General features: G+C 32.6%; 2 protein-coding genes across 2 annotated transcripts; one reads left to right on the top strand and one right to left on the bottom strand.

The window, feature by feature from the left end:
* Window positions 1-1,112: 1,112 nt before the first annotated feature.
* Window positions 1,113-6,877, bottom strand: LOC133187924 (general transcription factor 3C polypeptide 6-like). The gene is made up of 5 exons (XM_061323319.1): window positions 6,791-6,877; window positions 4,956-5,036; window positions 4,631-4,739; window positions 2,904-3,068; window positions 1,113-2,319 (listed from the first exon to the last, which is right to left on the bottom strand). The coding sequence occupies exons 1-5, from the start codon at window positions 6,818-6,820 to the stop codon at window positions 2,228-2,230; spliced, it is 477 nt and encodes a 158-aa protein (XP_061179303.1). The 5' UTR covers window positions 6,821-6,877; the 3' UTR covers window positions 1,113-2,227.
* A 3,526-nt stretch (window positions 6,878-10,403) lies between these two features.
* Window positions 10,404-22,856, top strand: LOC133187925 (uncharacterized). Its single transcript, XM_061323320.1, has 14 exons — window positions 10,404-10,992; window positions 15,148-15,237; window positions 15,499-15,606; window positions 16,102-16,186; window positions 16,418-16,479; window positions 17,119-17,172; window positions 18,451-18,537; window positions 19,233-19,271; window positions 20,595-20,677; window positions 20,855-20,937; window positions 21,254-21,448; window positions 21,805-22,235; window positions 22,475-22,521; window positions 22,728-22,856. The coding sequence occupies exons 1-14, from the start codon at window positions 10,879-10,881 to the stop codon at window positions 22,795-22,797; spliced, it is 1,548 nt and encodes a 515-aa protein (XP_061179304.1). The 5' UTR covers window positions 10,404-10,878; the 3' UTR covers window positions 22,798-22,856.
* Window positions 22,857-23,734: the final 878 nt, after the last annotated feature.

A 23,734-nucleotide genomic window follows, 5' to 3' on the forward strand; every position in this document is an offset into this window, starting at 1 on the left:
ATAAATCCTCTTTGATAAATTACCACTTATATATATCTGTGTACATTTTTGGAAGGAATAACAACGTTATGTAAATGAGAGCAGCATGTAGACATCGAGTTATCTACTGCATGTTCGTGAGAATTAGGCAGTTGTAAAACATATTCCGAAATTTAACAGTCAAGTCAAAATGTGCCTGGCTGTATAAATGAACAAAGATCTGAAAGATTGTATACAATACCGCTCTAAACCTTTGTGCGTAATACTGAGTATTAGAATTTTATGTGTGTTTGGTTAATCAATGAGCAAAATGAGCACTGTTATTTCAAAGAATTTTGACATTTTAATGAATAACATTTATTCGAGTCCTTTGTGTATTTTGTAAATAATGACAATACTTAAGTCAGAAACAATTATTGCAATATACCTATTGTAAAATCTCATAATGCAATCTGTTCATTTGATAATATTGCACAGATCTCTTAGTATTAACATGATTAATATTACATTTGTGTACATGGTATGTAAATGGTCCATCATAAGTGAAATCGACCACATGCAAGGATTCTGTCCAAGGGACTCGAACTACATTGTTATCATACAAGGTGTTATTTGTTCAATTTAAAATTTCTTCTTTTTCCCCCTATTCACGAACTGGATAAACTCAGGTTATACAAATTAAAATTTAAATGATCTACGACGTGTTTTAATGGTCTTTATTCAAACAGGAATTAGAGCCCAAACGCATTTAAATCTATGGATTATGGTAAATTGAAACGGTCAATGAATAGTAGACAGATATAATATACGATTTAATAAGCATGTATAAGTCCTCCATGCATGTGCCCGTTTTGTCCCCGAAATTCCCTTCAGGTATATCAAAATCGTTATCAATATGCTCAATTATAAGCTTCAGTGGAAATAGTTAACGAATTAATAAATTTAAATCTGGCACTAAGTATTCCTGTAAAAACTTGATTCCATGCTTGACACGTTGAGGTAGTCATGGTTGACTTATTAAAATGATACCACTTCATCTCTTTAATAACCTAAGCGAATTAATTTACATTGCAAATTTGCAATGCAAAATACCGTACAAAATACTGTACAAATAGCCAAATTGAACACACCAATTACAACAAACTTTTGTATCATTTTATTTCTAATACTCATTCATGAGACATGTTCCCGAACTAATTTAAGCATCAGATAGGAAACACCTTGTTGCCTTTTTGTGGGCATTTAAAAAAGTCAAAAAAGTTCTTAGAAACACAATCTCTCAGAGATCATTAATTAGATTTACAGACATGAAGAAAAATTTTGAGGTTACAATTGTGGGTAGTCAAAGCATATTTTTCGATTCCTATTATGTTAATGAAATATATTGGTATGATTCTGTTAAGGAATTTACTGCCATAAAATTAATTTGAGGAAAGTGTTATATATAAATAATGTACATGTAATTGATACTCATAATACTGTCATTCACTTCTTCCAACTTTAAGGCACAGTCCACTTGAATCTCATACATTGTAGTAGGAAATCTTTACTTTACAAGGATTATCTATGTCTACATAGTGGTATTTTGATGTTTATTTACACCACCATGTGACACTGACAGGGACTTGTAAATAATGTTATTTAGGAATAGCAATTAAATGTTGACTTGACATGCTCCCTTTCCTTTGGTCTATCAAGTACTGGAGAGTAGATAATTCTCCTTAACATACATGTAGTACTTAATTTACAACAATATTTATGTAGTAGTATCTTAAAGAAATATTTCTAGAACATCAAAATACTAAAATTTAAATATGTAACAGAATGCTGTACACTGCAGGTAATAAATCTGCAGATACAAATATTTATAAAGGTGCATGTTTTATGTCAGTAACATCACAAATCCATCAAAATCATGTGTATAATGGTTGAAAAGAAAATATTATTTTGTTTTACTTTAGATCATCACAAGCATAAGTAAATTTTCCCTCAGAGGGAGTCTTAAGTAAAAGTCACCATTTGTTATTCTGCACAATATTCCACAGTGTTTTGCACAAACCTAACACAGCTTGTACTGACCATTAATTAGCCAAAATAGACACTCTAAGGACAAGATATAAGTTGTATGTAGTTCTATCACTGTCTACTCTGCCCATCTGAAACAGTTTTAGTTTAACCTTGGTTTTCCATATGTATCATGCTGCACACCTCTTCATCATTAAAATGACCTTCCATGACCTGTATGTACTTATGTGACCTCTGAACATGTCTCCATGGCAGCAGGTTTATTGCAATCATTTACACTGGCTGGACCATCACAACTGTTCTTATCTGGAAGATCTACATTTTTAAACGAGGAAAATAAAATACAAAATTCATCACCAAGATACAATGTAATTTTTTAAAAAGCTTTCAATTCTGATTTTATACATCTTGAATGTTCTCATCTACACTTGTACACGCAACAATGCAATACAAAAAACAATTAAATGAACTTATTGAAAAACAGTTCATTCACAAACCCAGTCTTTCCAATTTTAATAAATTTCACATTCAAGAAAAAAAATTCAAATGATTTTTCTTTTTTGTGAAGTTCATATAATAAAGAATGCTACTTTAAAATTTTGTATTTTATTAATTCATTGTAAAAAAAAAAAAATCAAGCACACCTTGTGCAGGGAATTTGATATTAGCAAACCATGTTTGACAGAACCGTTTTTGCTTGTCAAAGGGGGAAAGAGGCTTGAGAAAAAGTAGAAGACGATCCATGGACAAAAAAAGGTTTTTGGACTTGATTTTAATGATTTGAACAAAAAAAAAAACATTTTGGTTTTCTGTGAACTTCAGCATTATATCTCTTTATATCAACTGGAGTTAGCATATTAATAGGACTGAATAAATCTTTTCTTATATTAGAACTTTACCTTGTTGACTTGTACTAGCGTTAGAAGTTTCTGATTTCTCAGCATTTGTGGAGCTCTCTTTTATTTTTGGTGAGATGAAGGTTCTGTGCATATCTAATTTTCTATCTAGGCATGATACAAATTCTAGTCCCACATGATTTTTTGAATCTTCTGCATTATTTCCATCTGAAAATATTAGATTTAAGCATGATTGCATATTTTGTTACTTATTACATCTGTTCTAAGAGAGATAACTCATACTCTATGTAATTCTCTTCTATTCAATATGGTTAACTTACCTGCTAACATGTAAAAATAAAAAGAAAAAACTCTCAACACAAAAGAAATATGTTCTTTTGGACTTTGAGAAAATTGTGTCAAATACATGTAATTAGGATCTCCAATCGTTTGTGGACGGATATGATTTTTATCCAACAAGTTTGTGTTTTCTATCTGTCGAGTGAGAGCTTAATTGGAGAGGCCGAGAGAGGATAGAAAAGATCAACACACAGTGAGTTGGATCAAAACATATCCTACATTACGTACCACAATCCATGGGAGTTTTTCTATAATTTGTTTACACATACAGGTACATGTAGGCTATCACATGTTTAAACTATATCCACTGTATAAGGGAGTAAACATATGGTAAAAGTGTATATGCATTGAGTTTTATCTAATTTAACTTCAAGATAGGGTACCAGCCATAAGGTAAAAAAATTATTTTAAATTAGGAAAAAGAACATGCAACCCAAATTCAGATCATGTCATTTACTTTTGATTCCTGCTTACACTATTTGTTTGGGCCATGGATATTGGCCTGGGTAGCTAAGTCAGTAGAGCATCTGATGCAGGGGACCCGGGTTCGATTCCCAGTCCAGCCACAAATTTTCTCCTTTCCTGTTACAGATTTGGTGCCGTTGACCACCCCTGGACTTGCAGATGAAAGTCCTGCCTGGGGCAAATAAGAAGTTGGGTTGTGTCTTTGAGGGTGAAAACAATTTAAGGAGGAAGGAATGTAATGGTTTGGACCATGGATATCAGCCTGGGTAGCTCAGTCGGTAGAGCACCTGACTAGTGATGCAGGGGTCCCAGGTTCCATACCCAGTCCAGCCATACATTTTCTCCTTTCCTGTTACACCCTAAAGGGCAGATCACTCCTACTTCATAAATAAAAAATCTTAAATTCAGTGAGCAGTACTGTTTAGAGCTTCCTTAAGTTTAACTTTTGTTTAAAAAAAAAAAAATCAGAGAGAACACATTAACTTTCAGATTTTAAATATTCCAAGAATTTGTGACATCTACTAAGAGTCAACTATGAACAAATGAAGTTTAGGAAAATTAATTTCAAACATTCTAAGAGCATTGCCCTATAAGGCTGACAAAGTTCACTTTTAAGTAAAACAACATCATAATCATGGATAACACATTGGTAAACACAACAGAAAACATTGTTACACACATTTTTATTGAAAGGAAATGAAGATCTTACAGATAAATGCATACAAGATGCTTTTATTTTTTATTTTACATCGAAGATTGCTAACACATATGGGGGTTTGACTCTTACTTGAATAAATACTGTAATCATTTTGTTAAAAGTTTATAATCAGACTAAGAATCGGATAGTGAGACTAAGAATTAATTCTGCATGGCTAAAAAAGGAGATTTAATTATCATCTTCCCTAAGCAGCATGTATCTAAATTCCACCCATCAGTCATTATATAAAACTTGTAAAAGTTTCTACCTTCAGGCTTTTTTTCCTCAAGAATTAGATAGGATCCCATGGGTGGTACATATTTTCCAGAAAATGTGTAGTCATCCAGTTGCAGATGGGGTGTCTCTGTTCCTATTCCCTGGAGAAAAATTTTTTTTTTTTTTATTTGACAGATATTTGAATTATATTGCATCAAAAATACTTCTAACAATTCATTATTTGAATGACTCTTTCATAGTTATTTTCATATAACTCAAATAAATGGAATGCTAAGGTGCAAATGAAATATTATGCAAATACATAATGTTTAAATTTTTAATACTTAAGGTATAGATAGGTTTTAGTTCCAACTCACTAGAACTTTGCATTTGCCTTCTGCTTTCTGGAGAAAATCTGGTTCTAGAATCCCATGAAGTTCGACCAACAAACACTGCTCCTTAATTACAAAAAGAAAACATTTAATATAGGGAATGTAAAGGTTCTTCTCCCCCAATGATTCCTTCAATTAAAGGTTTTTAAAATTATATACTTAGTCTGGGACATTATTATTTGTAGACTTCATATCATTAAAAAATTGCATTAACTATAATGTCAATCATGTCAATAGTTAGTCTAGATATGATGCCAGAAAATTTTAAAAATTCCAAATTCTCATGATTTTAAGAGAAAATGGGGTATTTAAGGTTAACGCTTGATTAGGAAACTGTGTAAACATTGAGTACATGTCTGTCTAGACTCACTCTTTTTTCACAAAGGGGCTCAGAAATGCTCTTGAACTTCTGATAAATTGAATATAGCACACAATCAAAGCATACATGTATATGGGTTCATCGTCACAGGCCACAGTTTCACGAGTTTTGTTTTCATTCTATATTCATGATTTATTCATGAGAACAAGAGAAGTTAACATCACGCAGCCACAAATTTGTGAAAAGAGAATGGATTGACACAAAACTTGTGGCTTGCAAAGATGATATAAGTTCCAAGGTGCATCAACTGACAATATTTCTACCCAGTGGCGTAGCTTGTGAGGCAAAACCATACATGTTGCAGCAAGAGGTCTGGGCCGCCTTAAGCCCCCAGCAGGTTCCGGGTGTTGTCATGGGAGGGGGGCACTCCGACAGAAAATGGAATTGCGGGTTTTAAAATGCAATGAAATTTCATTTGCTGTACTGGTTTCTTTATTTAAGACTTCAGCATGATATTACATATTGTGAAAGAATGCAAAAGAGCTAATAAATATGTTTACTAAAACTTCTGAAACATTTAAAGGTGAAAGCGCATCTTATTAAACTTGCTTTTATTTCTTTATATCTTCAATTCAACATTATAGAACTGCTTAAAATGTTAAAAGATATGCCATTAATTTTACGTATTATCTGCAATGTATTGTTGATTATGGAAAGGGGTGGTTGTGGTGAAAAATCTAGTGAGGCAGTTGCCTCATTGCCACAATGGAAGCTACATGTACGCCCCTGCTACCGATCCAACTAGATAGAACGTTCTATCGTTAAAATGATATTGTCCTACGGACCCGGTTTAACGATAGAATTCGTTCCGTGTATTGGCAATGTAGCAAAATAAACACGGGCGATAACTCGAACTCTGTGCATTTTCTATAAACAATCCAGAGAGTTCCGAATGTCAACATGGCGTTAAATTTGAAGCGAGGAAAAAACGTTGAGAAAATGAGTTGAATTTTCGTATTTATATGGATTATTTTTTAGGTTAAAAGGCATATACAATCTCAAAAAGGTTTGTTATGATTAATTTGGTAGTTATTTTCAGTGCAACTCCTTTTGTATTCTTCAAAATCATTTCGGAGTGGATCCACTCCGATTTGCTACATTGCAAGTATATGGGACGTATTCTAACTGTGGTGAGGGCTTGTCCCGAGACACAGTTAGATTATTCTAACTACCGATCCAACATCTGATAGTTTCAATGTATGTATCAATCATACACTATTATATTAGGCAGATCATAAAATTTAAAAGTAAAGCTATATATGTTGACCCACTTTTTGGTTGCACAAGCCTTTACATCTTTTTTTCTGATGTGGGTCCCTTTCGATAGAAGGGTAGTCAAGGACGGATGATTTGCATAACTTAAGCCATAAGAATACATGCAGTACATGAGTATATTTGTGTTTAAGTGCAAGTACATTAAACTACACCACGTCTTAAATACCTCTTCTTCCCATTCTTCTGATGAATCCATTTCTCATTCTTCGATTCTCACCACTCTTTCAGTCAGACAGTCTTTGAGTCTTTCGTCTACTTTCACTTTTCCTGCGTTTAGTACACCGATCCCGATGTATTTGTGTCGGGCGAGAGGGTCGCAAAAAATTTGGCAATTCTCGTCGCTCCAGTGAGAATACAGTTTTTTAACCCAACACGCTTTTGTGAACTTATTAATTTTACATTTGAAAATAAACACATTGCTACTAAACAAAGGCGCAAACAAAAGATTTGATGAAGATATGCAATTCAATATTAGTCAAAGTTTTTAATATTCACATATAACTTACTTTGTAGTCCATAGTTGCTCCCCCTTTTTGCACCAATATCAACCTTAATGCAACAAATATGTTTTGAACTAAATCCTCAAAGGAACTTTATTTTGGAAATTTAGCACCATTCTAGCTAGAGTGCCTTCGCATACATAGGGGCTTGTCTTCCGGATTCTTTAATGTAAAATAAATTTCAAAAAAATTGAATTTTCTTTAAATACACTTAAAAGTTGTTAAAACAGAGATTCTGACACTTCTAGTCAAGAAAAACCATGTTTTTAAATGACGTACATGTACCACACCTATATACATATAAACTCTACAGTTATGTATATAGGTGTGGTACGTCTTTTTTAAACGTGGTTTTTCTTTACTGATAAAAGTGTCAGAATCTCTATTTTAACAACTTCTAAGTGTATTTAAAGAAGATATGATTTTTAAAATTTATTTTACATTTAACAATCCGGAAGACAAGCCCTTATGTTCGCATATCTTTATTACTGGCAACTCAGAGGAAACATGTGAGAATGACACTTGGAATAGAACTTGCTTTATTTGGTATGTCAGGTTATTGTATTTGAACCAATATTCAATGAAAGATGCTATAGGTCAATAAGATAAGCAAAACATCAGCAACATTACCAAGTGGTGCTAACAAAACAAAGAAAATGTTTGAAAATGCCCAGAAAAGAGGAATATAAAGACAAGGAACATGTATAACACCCCATCCTAAAATGAACACACAGAGAGAGAGAGAGAGAGAGAGAGAGAGAGAGAGAGAGAGAGAGAGAGAGAGAGATAATAAAACCCCAAAACATTGCAATTTATACACTCTGAATAAATGACGAAATGATCAAGAACCTGGGGAGATAATTATTTATAGTCAATTTCCGAAAATTGGAACACCAGTGACACAACTGAATAATTCAAGTTCAAAGCAGTATTTTTTTCACTTAAAAGAAAAAATAAATTTATTATTATTATTTTTTTTGTGACACACATGCCTTACCTTCCACAATCATGGTTGTTATGGCCTTGGATTCGGGAACAGATCTAAGGGAATTTATCTGTGAGTTTGAATCCTATTTAAATAATATACCTTTTTTTCTCAAGATGTAGATGAATTCCAAAGGCTGACCAAGATTCCCCTAAAACCATCAACAAGTTAAGTTCAAAAGTATACCCCCTCCAAGGGACTCTTAGGTTAGTACATGTACATGCAACTTGTAAAAAATAAAAAGATACTTATGCTAATTATGCATGGTTTTCTCTTTTTATTGATAAAATAAAATTTCATTGTTTGTAAGAAACGAAATGGTAAAAAAAAAACAACTAATGTATAGTTAATTTTAAAAAAAGCAATTTTTTAAACCTATCTTTCAGCTCAAACATTTAGAGAAATTAAATTGAAGTGGATGGGGTATTCTTTTAAAGAGACATATTTAATTAAAGTCTGACGACACGTTTTTCGTATATCTGATTTTGTATCCCTTTGTAATATACCGACAATATTTATTGTTATCTTTTGATTTCTAAGCTTTTTTCAAAATGTCTTTCAAAATTTAAACACCAAAATTTGGATATCTTCCTAAGAGCTAGGATTGTATAGGAAATATCATTCTCTGATATCTTCGCAAACGATGGTAAGGTACCGTACCCCAATTTTCTGTGAGAAAACATGTTAAAGTAGAAATTCTTCAACCATGCACAATCATCGGGGGGGGGGGGGGGTTGTTACATGTTACATGTGCATATGTATCCTGGTTATATTCATACTATATCTCTAAGTAAGGAAATACTATAGTATATTAGACATATTTGTAATAGTAAAAAATAAATAAATTTTTAATGAAAATGGACCTTCCTCGTATAGAAGTGCAGTCTTTTTATACGAAAAGGCACAGCGTTATTGGTCCATTTAGCATTTAAATGTTGAAAACTTTAAATTTACTGGTTGGCATTATATACAAAATCTACGACACGATATATGTATAAATTTGAAATTTATCCCTTATAAGTAAATTCAAAGTTAACATGTTAAACATGTATGACCTAAATGCGATCATGTTCGACTGAGTAATTAAATTCAAAGCAATCACAGAGTTTAACTGGATTTATGAAATATTAAATCTTTTTTCCCATGAATGATATCACCGACTCGGTTATAAATACTTAATTGGTATTAGTGAAACCAGAATTAACAAAGCCGGGTGGCATCGAAATTAAATGCTTAACTGAAATAACCGAGAGGACAGATTATTATTTATTTGTTTGGGATTATATGAAGTTTATTCATACAAGGGAGATTTAATCGGCTAAAATTGGCGAACCCAAATTGACCTCACAATTTGTCGTTAACCATGTATGTAAAAACTAAAAGGGAAATTTCTTAATAACATATTATTAGGAAGAAAACGTGAAAGTCCCCCCCCCCCCTCCCCGATATTACAGAATTCTATTAAATTTTCAATCTAAATCAGATTCAAAACAACTGTAGAAATATAAATTGTTTTTCTACATACTATAAGAGGCTGTTAAACGTTTTATATTTAGTAAATAGAATCATTAAATCGAGAGAAAAAAAATCGCTTAATCAAAATCCATCAGTGTTAGACAAATAAATGCCGACATATACCTCAATAAATTTAAATCAAGCAATTATAAGACTCCATTTGCAATCTACAAACCCTGCTTTGCGGGGATGCCTATATACACAAAACTTTTGAACTTCTAAAGTGAATTGGAGTGAATGTTTGTATTTCGTACCCCGTTATCGCAATATTTCAGTATGCTAACACTTAGATTAAATGAAATTGAATATCACTCAGTCACACGGGGAATACCGGGCCATTACAAAGGAAATATACTTAAAATGCTTTTAAAATCCTGACACAATTGAAATAAATTTGAAGTCTGCGTAAAAAATTGACATGTCGAACTATCTTAAGGCAAAGACTTTCTTCTGTGTAAACTGTCAGAGAAAAATTGACAAATAATGTAGCGATAGATATGCGACAAAAAGTAATAGCTTTTTGAAAGGACTGGTTTGAAAAACTGTGTGACTTTCGATGGAGAAAATATTGCTTGCCTTGATTTATCACATGCTTTGATCGTTATTGGCTGGTTGACTTATATGGAGAAAAATCAAAGTTGATGTAAGCTTTTGCCATGGAAAACTGCATGCACGTTAAAGCCCTTTAATCGCCTTGTATAAACTTTCACGAACGCATTAGTTAAAACCAATTTTATATGTTTAAATTCCTGTGTTATATTGCTTTCATACTGTGATTGGAAATCATTCAATGGATCGTGAACTTCTGTAACAGTTTTGGATATTTCTATTGTCTGGTAAACTTTCCCTTTTCTTTTAATTTTTCAACCGAAATCTAGTGAAAAATGTGTATTCCGTCCGTCCCTAGTGTATAAGCGTGGACAAGGAGATTTCAGTGTTATTAAAAGATTTAATGCAGGATTATCAAAAAGTCAGGAGTGGCAATTTTAACCTATATGAAAGCAATAAACACGTTTTTGTCAACATAGCAAGTGGGATTTAGAGGTATTATGGCCTAAAATTAATTTTGAAAATAACTTGCCTGCTAAATATAGGAGAAGAAGAAGTTATTTGTTTCTTGGTCGTAAAAAGTGTTAAGAAGAATTGGAGAGTTATTCATGTAACTGGAATGCTTTGGACATTTAGGCAACAAATTAGAGATTTGTAGAAAATTTGATAATATTAATATCAGCGTTAATCGAGCCAAAGACAGAGATGGGAATGGAGAAGATAAAATGGAATTTTCAAAGCCTGGATCAGCTTCACTACGCAGTGAATTCTACCTTACGATACGCCATGCAGAACGAGAGATGTAAACGATGGTCTAAGGTAAGACAAGGGGTGCTGGTGGCTACAATATTATTGATAAATTTCTCTCTTCATAATTATACCCCCACCCCCTTTCCTACTCTTTTCTCTTTCCTAGCTATTCACTCTACGTGTCTGGGTCTGGTATATATATGCAATCTCTGTGACAGTACTGTGCTATTGCCAGTAAAATAAAGGAGGCCTTACACAAATGAATGATTCAGTAGGTTGTACATGTTGATATTCAGCATACCTCTTATAGTTAGAGGTTAACAATTCTGTTGATTATTTCACACAATAGTTTATACCTTAATATTTATAAAGCTAATAAATATTAAATCAATATATATATTTTCTCTCTCTCCAAAATATACTGTTCAAATGTTTCGTGGATTGAAAACTTTATATTAAAAACAGGAAAGAAAGAGATATTTATTAACGAATATAGAATTTTGTCTGAAAAAGGAAAACAGAGAGAACGGGTAAATAGCTAAATTGTTTGGATATATCTTCAAAAAAGTAAGTACCGTCTTTCCCTTTTGTGACCACCCTCTTGAAATGTGGAAAAGAAAGCAAATAATTCGATTACATGTCGACGAGAAGATTTTGACAATGTTTGACAACGTTTTATTGAGTTAGAGTACGACATGTTAGAGTTAAGTATAGACATTTCCTTGCTAAATACTCAGGTCCCATAAGCCAATTTATTTTATTGTGAGCGTGTCAAACGAGGACGCTAGTTCTGGAGAGATTTTTAACGCGAAAGTAAACATTGATGAGATCGTTATATATCTTTATGATTTTAATTACAATATTATCAGAAAAGTGCGACTATGAAGTAATCGATTCTATTTTTAGTGATAATTTGTACAAAGGTCGATTTAGTCTTAAAGTTCATAATTCAAATAAAGAGAGAGAGAGAGAGAGATTTCGGCTATATTATTGCCATCTGTTTTTGAACTGTCATTGCTAACTTTTTTTCTTGTTAAATGAAATTGCTATTTAAATATATATAATACATTTAAAAGCTGTTACATAAAGATGTAAAAGATAGATATGACATCAAATAGTACTTTTACATTTATTTACAATGTACGTATATTTTCCTTACTTTTCACATTTATTTCACACAAATGGAAACAAAGCAAGCTGAAATTAAATTGATTTTAATATGTTAAATGGTAGAAAACCATCATTATAATATTTTGATCAATGAGGGAATACAGAGCACATAAAATAACTTTCTAAATACATGTAGATACAAAAATGTAGCGTCAATTGAACATGAAAAACAAAACTTAATACAAAAGATTAAATCAGATGGGGTTATTTCAGGCCCGTAGAACGCGGGGAGGAGGAGGGAGGGTGCCCTTTCTTACTTTTCTCTGATTATAGTATTTTCCTTTAGATGCTGCCCCCCCCCCCCCCCCACACACACACACACATACTTTTTGATGTTGTAAGGTCGAGCACTGGCAAATTCCAAGATTTAGACCGTTTATTTATTTATTTTTTTGCTTGTAAGATTTTTTTTTTTGGAACCCCCCCCCCCTCCCCACTGTTGAAACCGTTGCTACGGGGCCTGTATTTATAGTAAAAAGAAATAAAAGAAACGTTATTATCATCTTCCACACAATATTAATGATTTTTTTTATACCGGTTTTCCATACCCTGCCTATACTGTTGCAAAAGTAAAAGAATGCTTTAAGTTAGGTTTGTGTTATTCACTGAGAGGGGAAATTAAGAATTTTTTAAACTGGTTGAGATCAAACTTAACTTTCCAGGCGCGGATCCAGGATTTTTTTTCCGGGGGGGGGGGGGGTTCCACCCCAGTCAAAAAAAATCCAACCCAGAAATATGTTGATAAGCAAAAAAAAAAAAAAAAAAAAAAAAAAAAACACACACACAAACACACCTACACTCACTCACACACAAACGGTAACTCGCCCAAACGTGAAAAACCTAGGGGGGGGGGGGGGGGGAATCGTTGACTTCTAATGCTTTGTACCTATGACTTTTCATACCAACTAAACACAGATCCGCGTTTTCGAGGCGGGGTCTGCGTTTTCGGGGGGGGGGGGGTTCCAAGGTCACTTTTTACTTAGTTTAGTATATAAATTTAATAACTCTGCAAATTCCAGGGGGGTCCGGATCCCCCCTATCCCCCCTCCCCTCTAGATCAGCGCATGCTTTCAACTTCTACCAGAAATAGACGATTTTTATATTTAAAAAAAATTGAGAGCATTCAGAACATTACTAGTATATTACAAAAATCATAAATCCTCTCCTGCAAAATGCAAATTAAATTTCCTCGTGTTAAATATATGTATTCATCAAGATAAGAAAAACTGACTGACTTTGAAGAGACACAATAAACATCAAACAATGGAAATAGAAAATAAGGATACCCATATAGGACAGTCACTTAATACATTTTACTTTTACGTTTTTTTTCTCAGTTAAGTGCATACTGAATAATTGACTCCAAGTCGATGAGAAGTTTTTGACAATGTTTGACATTGTTTTATTGATTTAGACGGATAAAGTCAAAATACTGCTTCGTCAAGTACTAGAGTCCTTACAGCCAACTACCTTTCATTGTGAGGTTGACGAACAAGAACCTGTTCTGGAGAGATTTATAACATGAAGGGAATTACTTTTAGTTATGAATATCTAATATATCTTGTATAAATCGATCAAAGTATTACAAAGGAATGAACGTTTTGAGTGATCAATCTTAAGTCATTATCTTTTAAGCATTTTAGGGGAGAGAGAGAGAGAGAGTAGTACATTGGTGTTTAAAGAAAAGAGTTCATGTAGTAATGGATTCCCAAACGAATACAGTGTAATGATTAATACCAGTTATTGATAATGATGATAGAATTTGAATTCTATGATAATCGTAAGTGCAAGTACAACTCAGAACTTTTTCTGTAAAAAAAGAGGGAGGTGTCCTAAATACTTCGATATTTGTCACTACGCTTTAAAACTTTTGTTTAAAAATTTAAAGAATTAAATTTTGAACACGTCATCAGAGTTAATATGAGGACAAAACCACGAAGAACTAATTAAAAAAAGGGCTCTTAAAAATATGCACCGTGAAAACCTAGAGATAAACTCTGAAATTGGACAATAAAATCTTAAAATAGAACCTAACACACACATAAAAAAAAAAAACTTTTGCTGTTAATTAATCAAAATTAACATTATGCCTTGTTGCGTATCAGTGAGTCTTTAATGCAAGAAATACCTGGGTAAACCCGAGTTTGTTATATTCCTTTGTTACCTTGTAAGATAAGGAAAACTGAACTTAAAGATTTTAGCACATACACGATAAAGATGTCGACGGGTTGATTTAAATCGTTAATACCTGTAAGATTTAATTAATTATGGCTGAAACACACGTCATCCTGTTATCTCTACCCAAGTAAACCCGGGAAAGAGAGTCTTTTTACAGATATAGTCTTTTCATTTTTACATAACCTGGAAGATATATAGAATTTAGAACTGATATATAAATGAATAATTAAATGTACTTTAATTCTCTATAAAATAATTTTAAGCCATACGACCCATCAGCATGCCTAGACAGTGTTCATTATTACCTGGTGTTATTGTGAAAATCAAATAATCGAATATGTTGATAAATATATTAAATATGTTAAAAAACAAATTCAAAACACAAGTAATTTTATCCGACCTCAAAATCAGTTGCTAAAGATGGTTGAAATGTGGGGTTAATTTAGGTAATGTTCTCCTGTTCCATGATCAAAGGCGTCGGAAGCAAATTGAAAGGGGGGGGCTAATTGAAAGGGGGGGGCTAAACCAGCGAAAAAAGGTAAGCCTCAATTTTCAATGCCTATATTATATCTATCTTTGCCAAAAAAGTGGGGGGGGGGGGGGCTAAGCCCCCTCCCCCCCCCCCGGTTCCGACGCCTATGAAGATTAATTTTGACTTGGTCAGTGCATAACGATCATTTCGGTTCCAACAGCTATTTAAAGTGTCTTTGTTAAAAATGATTTTCATCATGAAAAAAAAAGAACCTATACTATATTTGATTTTTATCAGAACTTTGCAAGTTTTGCATTAATCCTAAAATACTTAAGCTTTTTTTTTGAACTTCAAAAGCATACATATTAATTTCTTACGAAGCAGAACTTTTTTTTTAATTGAAGGTGATAGAGACTTATAACCTGGTTCTTTGGATGATCGACTTGAAGAATCTCCCGGATGATTACGAGCCACCAGCCCTATACAACATGCTGGTATGTAGATAACTTATGTTTCAACGTCTCTGTGTGTGTTTAGAATAAATTAAACTTGACCAAATCACTTTGTTATATACATGTATTACTATCCCGGATATAAAGCTCTTCGTGTTTCACTTAATTCTATCAACAAAACAGAGGGCTATGTGCAGGTGCTTCAACCTCCAGATCTTAGCGGTTGTTATAAAACTAACTATGTTGTAAAAACAGCAACAATGTTTAAGTATTAATCATATGCAAAAAATTATTGTATTGCAGATGTATGAGACATATTATCACATTGGAGTCGCCTATCAACACATAGGCGATCATAAAAGAGCATCAGAAGCTTACACAAACGCCATCAACACAGTGTCTATTCTTAAGGTATAGTGATCTCTCTTGACGATAATAATTTTTTGAATAAATAGTGTCTCCAAAACATATAGCTGCAGATCTGTAGCTCGCTGGTCTGAAAAAATATTGAGATGGACGACCAGAGAGCTAACAGTGTCACCTATTGAAAAAAAGTGTACATTTTAGCGCACAAAAAAGTGCGCTGTTTATTTCACCGTATATTTCAAAATTCATGTATTACTGACCGTGTGTTCCTAACATATTCTTTTACTACATCCACAACAAAACTGCATGCACAATTAAGTCATGCACGGGGCGGGTTGGATCATTGTCTTATAACCCAAAAGGGAGTATGAATAAGCTTAGATACTTTTTTCAATGGAGGCACTATAGCTCTCTGGTCATCCATCCCAATTTTTTCCAGACCAGAGAGCTACGGATCTGCAGCTACTAAACATACAAATGATTCAGAAAATGAAAAGAAATAATAGTTTCTTATATGTATTATTAGTCTCATAATTTTAGAATGGTTGTTTGGCTGGATGTGTCACCAATTCCTGTCTGATGACGCCATTATACGCAAGAAGAGCTTTTGCATATGTTCGAATAGGTAAAAGAAATATATCACTGTATACAACGAATCTGCATTCATTTTGTTTGGAAAGTACTCTAGAGAGACGTTTTATTTTTTTTAAATTCATTTTTAGATGTAAAATCTTTTTCACAGAACCTCTAAAGAATTAAACTTGAATAAAAGGAAAGATCGCCTAATAAAAATAAAGTTTATCAATTGAAGTATCACAAAAGAATCTAGACTTTTCTGACTTCAAATACATTTTAGGTGATATGAAAAGTGCAATGAAAGACGCCGAGAAGGCGGTGGTGCTGGACAGTAAAAATCCAGTAAGTGATGAATGTTCTAGGTATCTCTGTATACAATGACTCCATATCTGGCATACTAGATAGCACCAGAATTAATGGCAAGTATTCGTTTGTGTCAAAAGTATGAGTAGTATATTTTGATACACTCCTCTAGATGATACCTGGGTTACTTATTAAAGATTAAAACTCAGTTTTGGGTTATTAATCTTAAGAAAGACATACTGTTAAACCAGGTGTATAAAATACACTAGTGCTGTTCTTGTAAGTAACTTTTGCTAACAAGTAAACTCCTTTCTGTGTCTTAAGCAGAAAGTAGATTGCAATAAAGTACGAAAATACGGTAAACATATAATGTCTATCTATTTACAAGGATTATTGAAATTAAAATTATAATACTCTACTTCCAAACACTTTTTTGACGATGTCATTGTGAGTTATGAAGACCACCCTGAAAGGAAGCTTAGAACTGGGTTTCACTCTAATCTTTCTTTTTTTTTTCAAATGGATTAAATACTCTTTTATACCTTTCCGTTGTGCATGTAGTTTAGAATATTTGTTTTAGAGTGCAATAAGTATTTATGAAGCATTTCTATGTTACTATCTCTTTTCGCAAACTACAGATTTGGGAGGTTACTATATTGAATCATTATTTCATTTAAGGATGTATACTGTATCCGAGCTTTAACAAAGAGTTCAGATGACAACGAAGGAGCGGTAAGATACATGACATGACATTTGAATCAAAACAAGATTATTAATAACTGAAAATAAATTCTATCAAAATATACTTAACTTCCTGCAATGACTTCGATTACAAAGAGAAAAAAAGAAAATAAAATATTTGAATTAACACTGTAAAACATTTTCACGTTTTTAGCTCACCTGAGCCGAAGGCTCAAGTGAGCTTTTCTGATCACATTTTGTCCGTCTTCCGTCTGTCTAGCTGTGTGTCTGTCCGTCCGTCTGTAAACTTTTCACATTTTCGACTTCTTCTCCAGAACCACTGGGCCAATTTCAACCAAACTTGCCACAAAGCATCCTTGGGTAAAGGGGATTCAAGTTTGTTCAAATGAAGGGCCACACCCTCTTTCAAGGGGAGATAATTAAGCATTAGTGAAAATTTGGTTGTATCTTTTAAAAATCTTCTTCTCAAGAACCACTGGACTGTAAAAGTTGAAACTTATGTGAGACCTTCATTACATGTACATAGTGTATATTCAAGTTTGTTTAAATCATGACCCCCTGGGGAAGGGTGGGGCCACAATGGGGGATCAAAGTTTTTCATAGGAATATATAGGAATAAATCTTTAAAAATCTTCTCCTCAAGAACAACTAGGCCAATGTTAGTCATATTGATATGGAATAATCCTCAGGTAGTGTAGATTCAAATTTGTTCAAATCATGACCCCCAGGGGGTTAGGGTGGGGCCACAATGGGGGATCAAAGTTTTACATAGGAATATATAGGAAAAAACTTTAAAAATCTTCTTCTCAAGAACAGCAAAGCCATGTTTTGTCATATTGATATGGAAGTATCTTCAGGTAGTGTAGATTCAAGTTTGTTCAAATCATAACCTCCAGGGGTAGGGTGGGGCCACAATGTGGGATCAAATTTTTACATAGGAATATATAGGAAAAAATCTTTTCAACAACAGAAAAGCCATGTTTAGTCATATTGATATGGAATCATCCTCAGGTAGTGTAGATTCAAGTTTGTTCAAATGATTGGGGGGGGGGGGGGGGTAGGGAGGGTCCACAATGGGGGATCAAATTTTTAACAAGGGAATATATGGGAAAAAAATCTTCAAAAATCTTCTGCTCAAGAACAGCAAAGCTATTTGTTATATTGATATGGAAGCATCCTCAGGAAGTTCAAAATCCAAGACCCCCCCCCCCCTAAACTTTTCAATACTGAAGTGATTTGTGCTTTTTCCTAGCCAATGTGCTCAGGTGAGCGATGTGGCCCATGGGCCTCTTGTTTCCTCTCTCACAGGCTTTAAAGGATGTTGAGCTTGCACTAAAGCTAAAACCAGGCCACCTTTGTTCTTTGATGTTGCGATCAGCACTTACAAAGCCATTGGTAAAAAAAAAAATATTATTTTTTTTAGAATAGTATTAATGATATCTATTATCCTATAGAAATAGTATTTACAATGTTAGAATAAATGTTCCCATAGTTTCTCTTTGTAGTTATTGGAAAATTAATTAATATAATAAAGTGTATGGGCTGTAAGTTAATTTTTCGCTATATACTAAATGTTAAAAAGGAATTATATAATCAAGAAATTTCCATGTATATTTTTGCGAATTTAAACAACTGCGATCAGGTAACAACTGAAAAAAAGCGAAATTATACACCAGAAAAGATTAATCTCTATAATATTGGAGATTTCACTAGAACTCTTCTATACTATTTATTTAGCATGTTAGATTTATATGTTGGGTATAAGCCCATGCTTACAATTACAATGACCTTCAACTTGAATGAGCTCAAGAATTTTTAGATTTTGTTAAATTAGTTAAGAAATGTTTTATCTACATGTACAAAGAAATCATATCCAACGTCTATTACAGTTTTATGAAAAAAATGATGATCAATAAATTATAGGTTGACGATTTACAGATGACGGTAATATAGATTATAAGTACATGTATATTACAAATTTGTAGGAAAGGAGTACGCTTTTTTCAGGGATTTTGACGTTTTTTATGTGGTGGACAAATATACAATTGTAATGATAATCTGTTTTGATTTCTTTTCGATTTGGAATGAAGGTTTCACAATTTTCAAGTTTACTTGCCGTGGTCCAGAAGGTATCTCACATCATATTTACGTTGTGTTTGGAGTGTGTTGTTTTTATACTAATCTAAGAAAGATCTTGGCTGCTAGCATGTGTAAGCTCTTGTTACCACTCAAGATTGTTATTTCAATTTCTTTTTCACAGAATTTCCTTTATTATTATTATTATTATTATTATTATTATTATTATTATTTAATTTTACATATACTGGTAGTACAAGAAAGTAATTATTTTTAAAATACAAGGTACATCATGCTTTTTATTTGTTTTCAGGAGTCAAAAAAGAAACTTTTTATATCTTATCATTTTATATCATAACACAATTAAAAAGAAAGTTTTAATAAGTAGCTGTTCTCAGAAGCTAAAAAGAGTGTGTAAATAAATTGTTTATTCTGTAGACAATTATTAAATGTAGAGGCTTTGTTTTGAACGGGACGTGCTTTGTCAGACTTTGTGATTGATATTAGAATGTATATTATGTTTTATATAAAATTCATTTTACTTTAGAAACTACGTAAGTTTCACGGAATATTTTGAACTTTCATCTGATAAGAAACACATTTTAATGGAAACAAAAGCAACAACGTTTTTCTACGTTGATGGTACCTAGTATTTTCCGAGGTACATAAGCAAGCACTACTGAACCATATTGCAAAGTTCTTTAACGTAATTGTATGTAATGTCCATTTGTAAATCACATATGAAAACAACTGTGTCATTCAGCTGCACCTACCAATACGATTACATGCCTGTGGACTGGTCATTTTTAAATTGTATGCGAGACAACTCCTACTTGCCTTCCCGTTGAAATGTTTTTTCCTTAACATGTCTTCGTTCTCCAAATTTAATGTATGATTTTTTTTAACTTACCTGTATTAACCTTTACTTATTTGAACATTACTCCAGCTATAATTATTTAAAAACTGTAGCGGGAAAAATGTCAAGATGATATTTATAAGGTGTGTGTGAAGACGTATCAAGTTACCTTATGTCGCTAATAGATGCCTGTGAGTTACGATATCAATGTTTTATTTGTACATCTCAGAGGGATTTTGACTTTGTTGAAAAAATTCTATTTAATCTGCTTCAAAATTTTGCAATGTTTTTTTTATTATTATTACATGTTAATTATCAAGCCTTGATAAGTTGATAAATTGAAATCACGTTTAATTTAACAATATTACGCTAATTCTTTTATTTTTTTAATTCATTATGATAGATTTACTATATTTGAATTTTAACCACAAATATATTGTATCATGAGTTTTGTAAGTATTTTTTCTCACTTTATGTTATGACTCTTTAACGAGAATGTATTTATTGTATATTTGAATAGGTGGACGCAATGAAATCCGAAAATGACAGCTGTGCCACAGTTTCAAATTTCAGACATCCATGCATTATGGAATTTTATGACAAGTATTTTTTTTTCCCCAGTCGATTTTATAATAATGATCAACAATTGCAAATCCGGTTTTTGAAAGCATGCAAATTACATCAGCTTATATGATAATATACAAACGTGTAAGTACATAACATACACTTTCTCAATAATTAACGTCTTTGACCTCAAGTTTTCCTGTTTAATTTTTGCAGATATCTGTTTACACTGTGTGTACCACACACTGTTGTTCAAATTGACCTTACGCCAAACAAACCCAGCAAGAAACAATTAGCAGGTCGGTACATTTGACTGTGTCCAATTCATTCAAGATATTTTCATTTCATCAAATGTATTTAAAAAATTCATTTACTGTAAAACAAGATATAAAACAACATAGAATCAATAAAAAATATACAAACTATTTTTTAAAGTTAACTTACTATAAGATAAATAGAGACTGTGCAAGTTGTTTCAGTAAGTATTATATGTACTTGTTTCACTCGAAGTGGGGATAATGGTTTCTTGATATGCAACCCATATTTGGTCAAAGTGTTATTATATATTTACCAGTTAAGCGACAATCACGAATTATTACTTTTTTTTTTGTAAAGAGTCACAAAAAGAACCAGCACAAAGCACACTAAAACAGAGGCCAGTTTCTGCACCAGACAGAATATCTGTTGAGCCCTTTAAGTGTGGGACGCCATGTAAAGAATTTGACAAAATGGCAACAAGGAGACGAAAAGACTACGGAGAGGCAATCCGGAAACATATAAGTCGACCGAAAACAGCGAATGCATTCTTTGGTACGTATTCTTGTAATATACATTGTACATACTTATATAATCAGTTTTGCTTGGCACAGTGAAGGACGAAATGAAATTTGAATAAAGATTGATATTTTCTTTATGTTGAATTATTACTAGTTCAGTTACATGATATAATGGGAATAGGTTTGGAAGAAAATATTTTCCAATAGGAGGCGTTTAATTAAGTAAAGAAAAACTGCATAATTTTAAAGCATTTTTGCCTTATTTATCCAAATAATTGATGAGTAGATGAATTTAAGGTTTATAGTTGTACCAGTATTTAATGAAGCAATTGAATCTAGTCTATAGAGTATGAAAAGAATGAATTTGATACATGACTCGTTTATATGCAGAACAATTAGAACGTGAGCGGAAGAAACAGGCCGACATTACAGAAATGGAGAGACGGCGAGTTGTTTCAGCAGGCGTCAAGCGTCTAAATGAGACTGCATTAGTTTCCGGAACTGCGCATGCTGAGTCACACGCAAAGCTAAACAAGCGGTACCATTCAGCACCACTAACGCGCCTGACAGGGGCAAAATTAAATACAACATCAACAACAATACAAGATCTAGAAAGTTCCAAGCCACCAAAGCCACAGAAACCACATTATGATAAAGAAAACAAAGAAAATATATCGAGGTCATCCACCAAAAATAGTGCGAAGGAATCCGAATTACGCAGAAATAAATCAGTTACAATTACAGAAAATTCACCAAATGTAAAGAAAATATCTTCCTCCAAAAAATTTACATTTCCTACTCCAGTTAATTATTCAACACCTGTAAGTATCCTTGTTCTTTTTAAAATGGATTTTTTCAAAGCCTATCTGAAAATTGTTTTTATCACTATCGGTGTTTCCTCTTAAGGGGAAAACTTCAAAGTTTGGTATGCCTCTTTTTTCTTAAATACATGTTATTGCCTTTTGATATATTTTTGTACAACAATATTGGTAATTTCTTTGAAATTGAAAAATCATAAAAAAAAACATACAAACACTTGATAGAAACTATTGATCTTTAGGTATTTCAACCGGTGAATATACGGGATGCCCCGAGGATGTATTACAAGTAAGCAACGTCTTTGCCCTTCTACTCTGATTTTGTTTCATAATAATGCTAGAATTCAAATTTTCACTTCGATTAAAGGTTAATTTTAAAAGGGTTCAATAGTCAATAGAAGCTTTTTTTACTGGTATTAATTTAAATGAAGTTTAATCAATAGCTATCAAAATATTAGAAAATATACGTTCAATATTTTTTTTTTTTGTACCTAGACCTTGGAAAGGAGATATGTTACCTGTTGCAGAAGTAAATCGACATATCCTTGCACCATGTTGGAAGTAATACACAAGTACCATGTGTGACACGGTTTAATTTGATAATATCTTACTATTGCTATGAAAGAAAACTATTTTTATGGAAATAAATTATGTCCATGAATTTCAACCTTTTTTGAAAATATCTTTTTTTTTTTTTAATTTAGTAAAATGACGATGATCAACATTACATTAATGCGATGTACATTATCTGCATGGTACATACAATGTAGATGTACATGTATACCATTGTTATGTTTTATTGCTTTGGCAAATATGAATAAAAGCACATGTATCTGATATACTTTTGCAAGTTATAACCACGTTTTGTTGAGGGTTTGGCCAAGACGTCCGTGAATTGAATGGAAGCAGTAATATTATGGAAGCAGTAACACCCAAAATTTAAAATTTCATAAAACAATTTTTTTTCATTTTATAATTATTACTTCAAGAATTATTTATGGAAAATGATGTGTCAATAAACGACACAGCTCAAATTTTCGTACATGTATATCACCGCCACCAAAAAGTAGAGCACAAAGTGAGCCGTTTCGGTTTGTTTTTATACTTTGTTGACATACATGTTTTCCTTCATTGTATATTACATACACAACAGCTGCTGACAGTAATTCACCTCTGATGAAGAAATAGGGAAATACAAACTCTATGAATTAAAAACGGTACGAAAATAAATGGAGGTAAATAAAAGAATTGGGGTGTCCTACTGTGTAATCTGTCTTTTTCAATTGATTTGTACACCGAGTAGAGTGTTACATGGTGCAATATGGCCCTCTTGACGTCACGTCATATATAAAGTTAGCTCTAATTAATAATCGAACGTGAATTTTAATCAATAATCACATTCTGAGCGTGTAGAGAACTTTGACTGCGAAGGACAGTCATCTCTGAAGGAAAAAATTAATGAACCAACTTAAATTCCATTACACTTTTAACAAGTAATGAAA

Source organism: Saccostrea echinata, unplaced genomic scaffold, assembly GCF_033153115.1.
Source record: "Saccostrea echinata isolate AGI-Se365-2 ecotype Australia unplaced genomic scaffold, CSIRO_AGI_Sech_v1 ptg000015l, whole genome shotgun sequence".
NCBI lineage: Eukaryota > Metazoa > Mollusca > Bivalvia > Ostreida > Ostreidae > Saccostrea > Saccostrea echinata.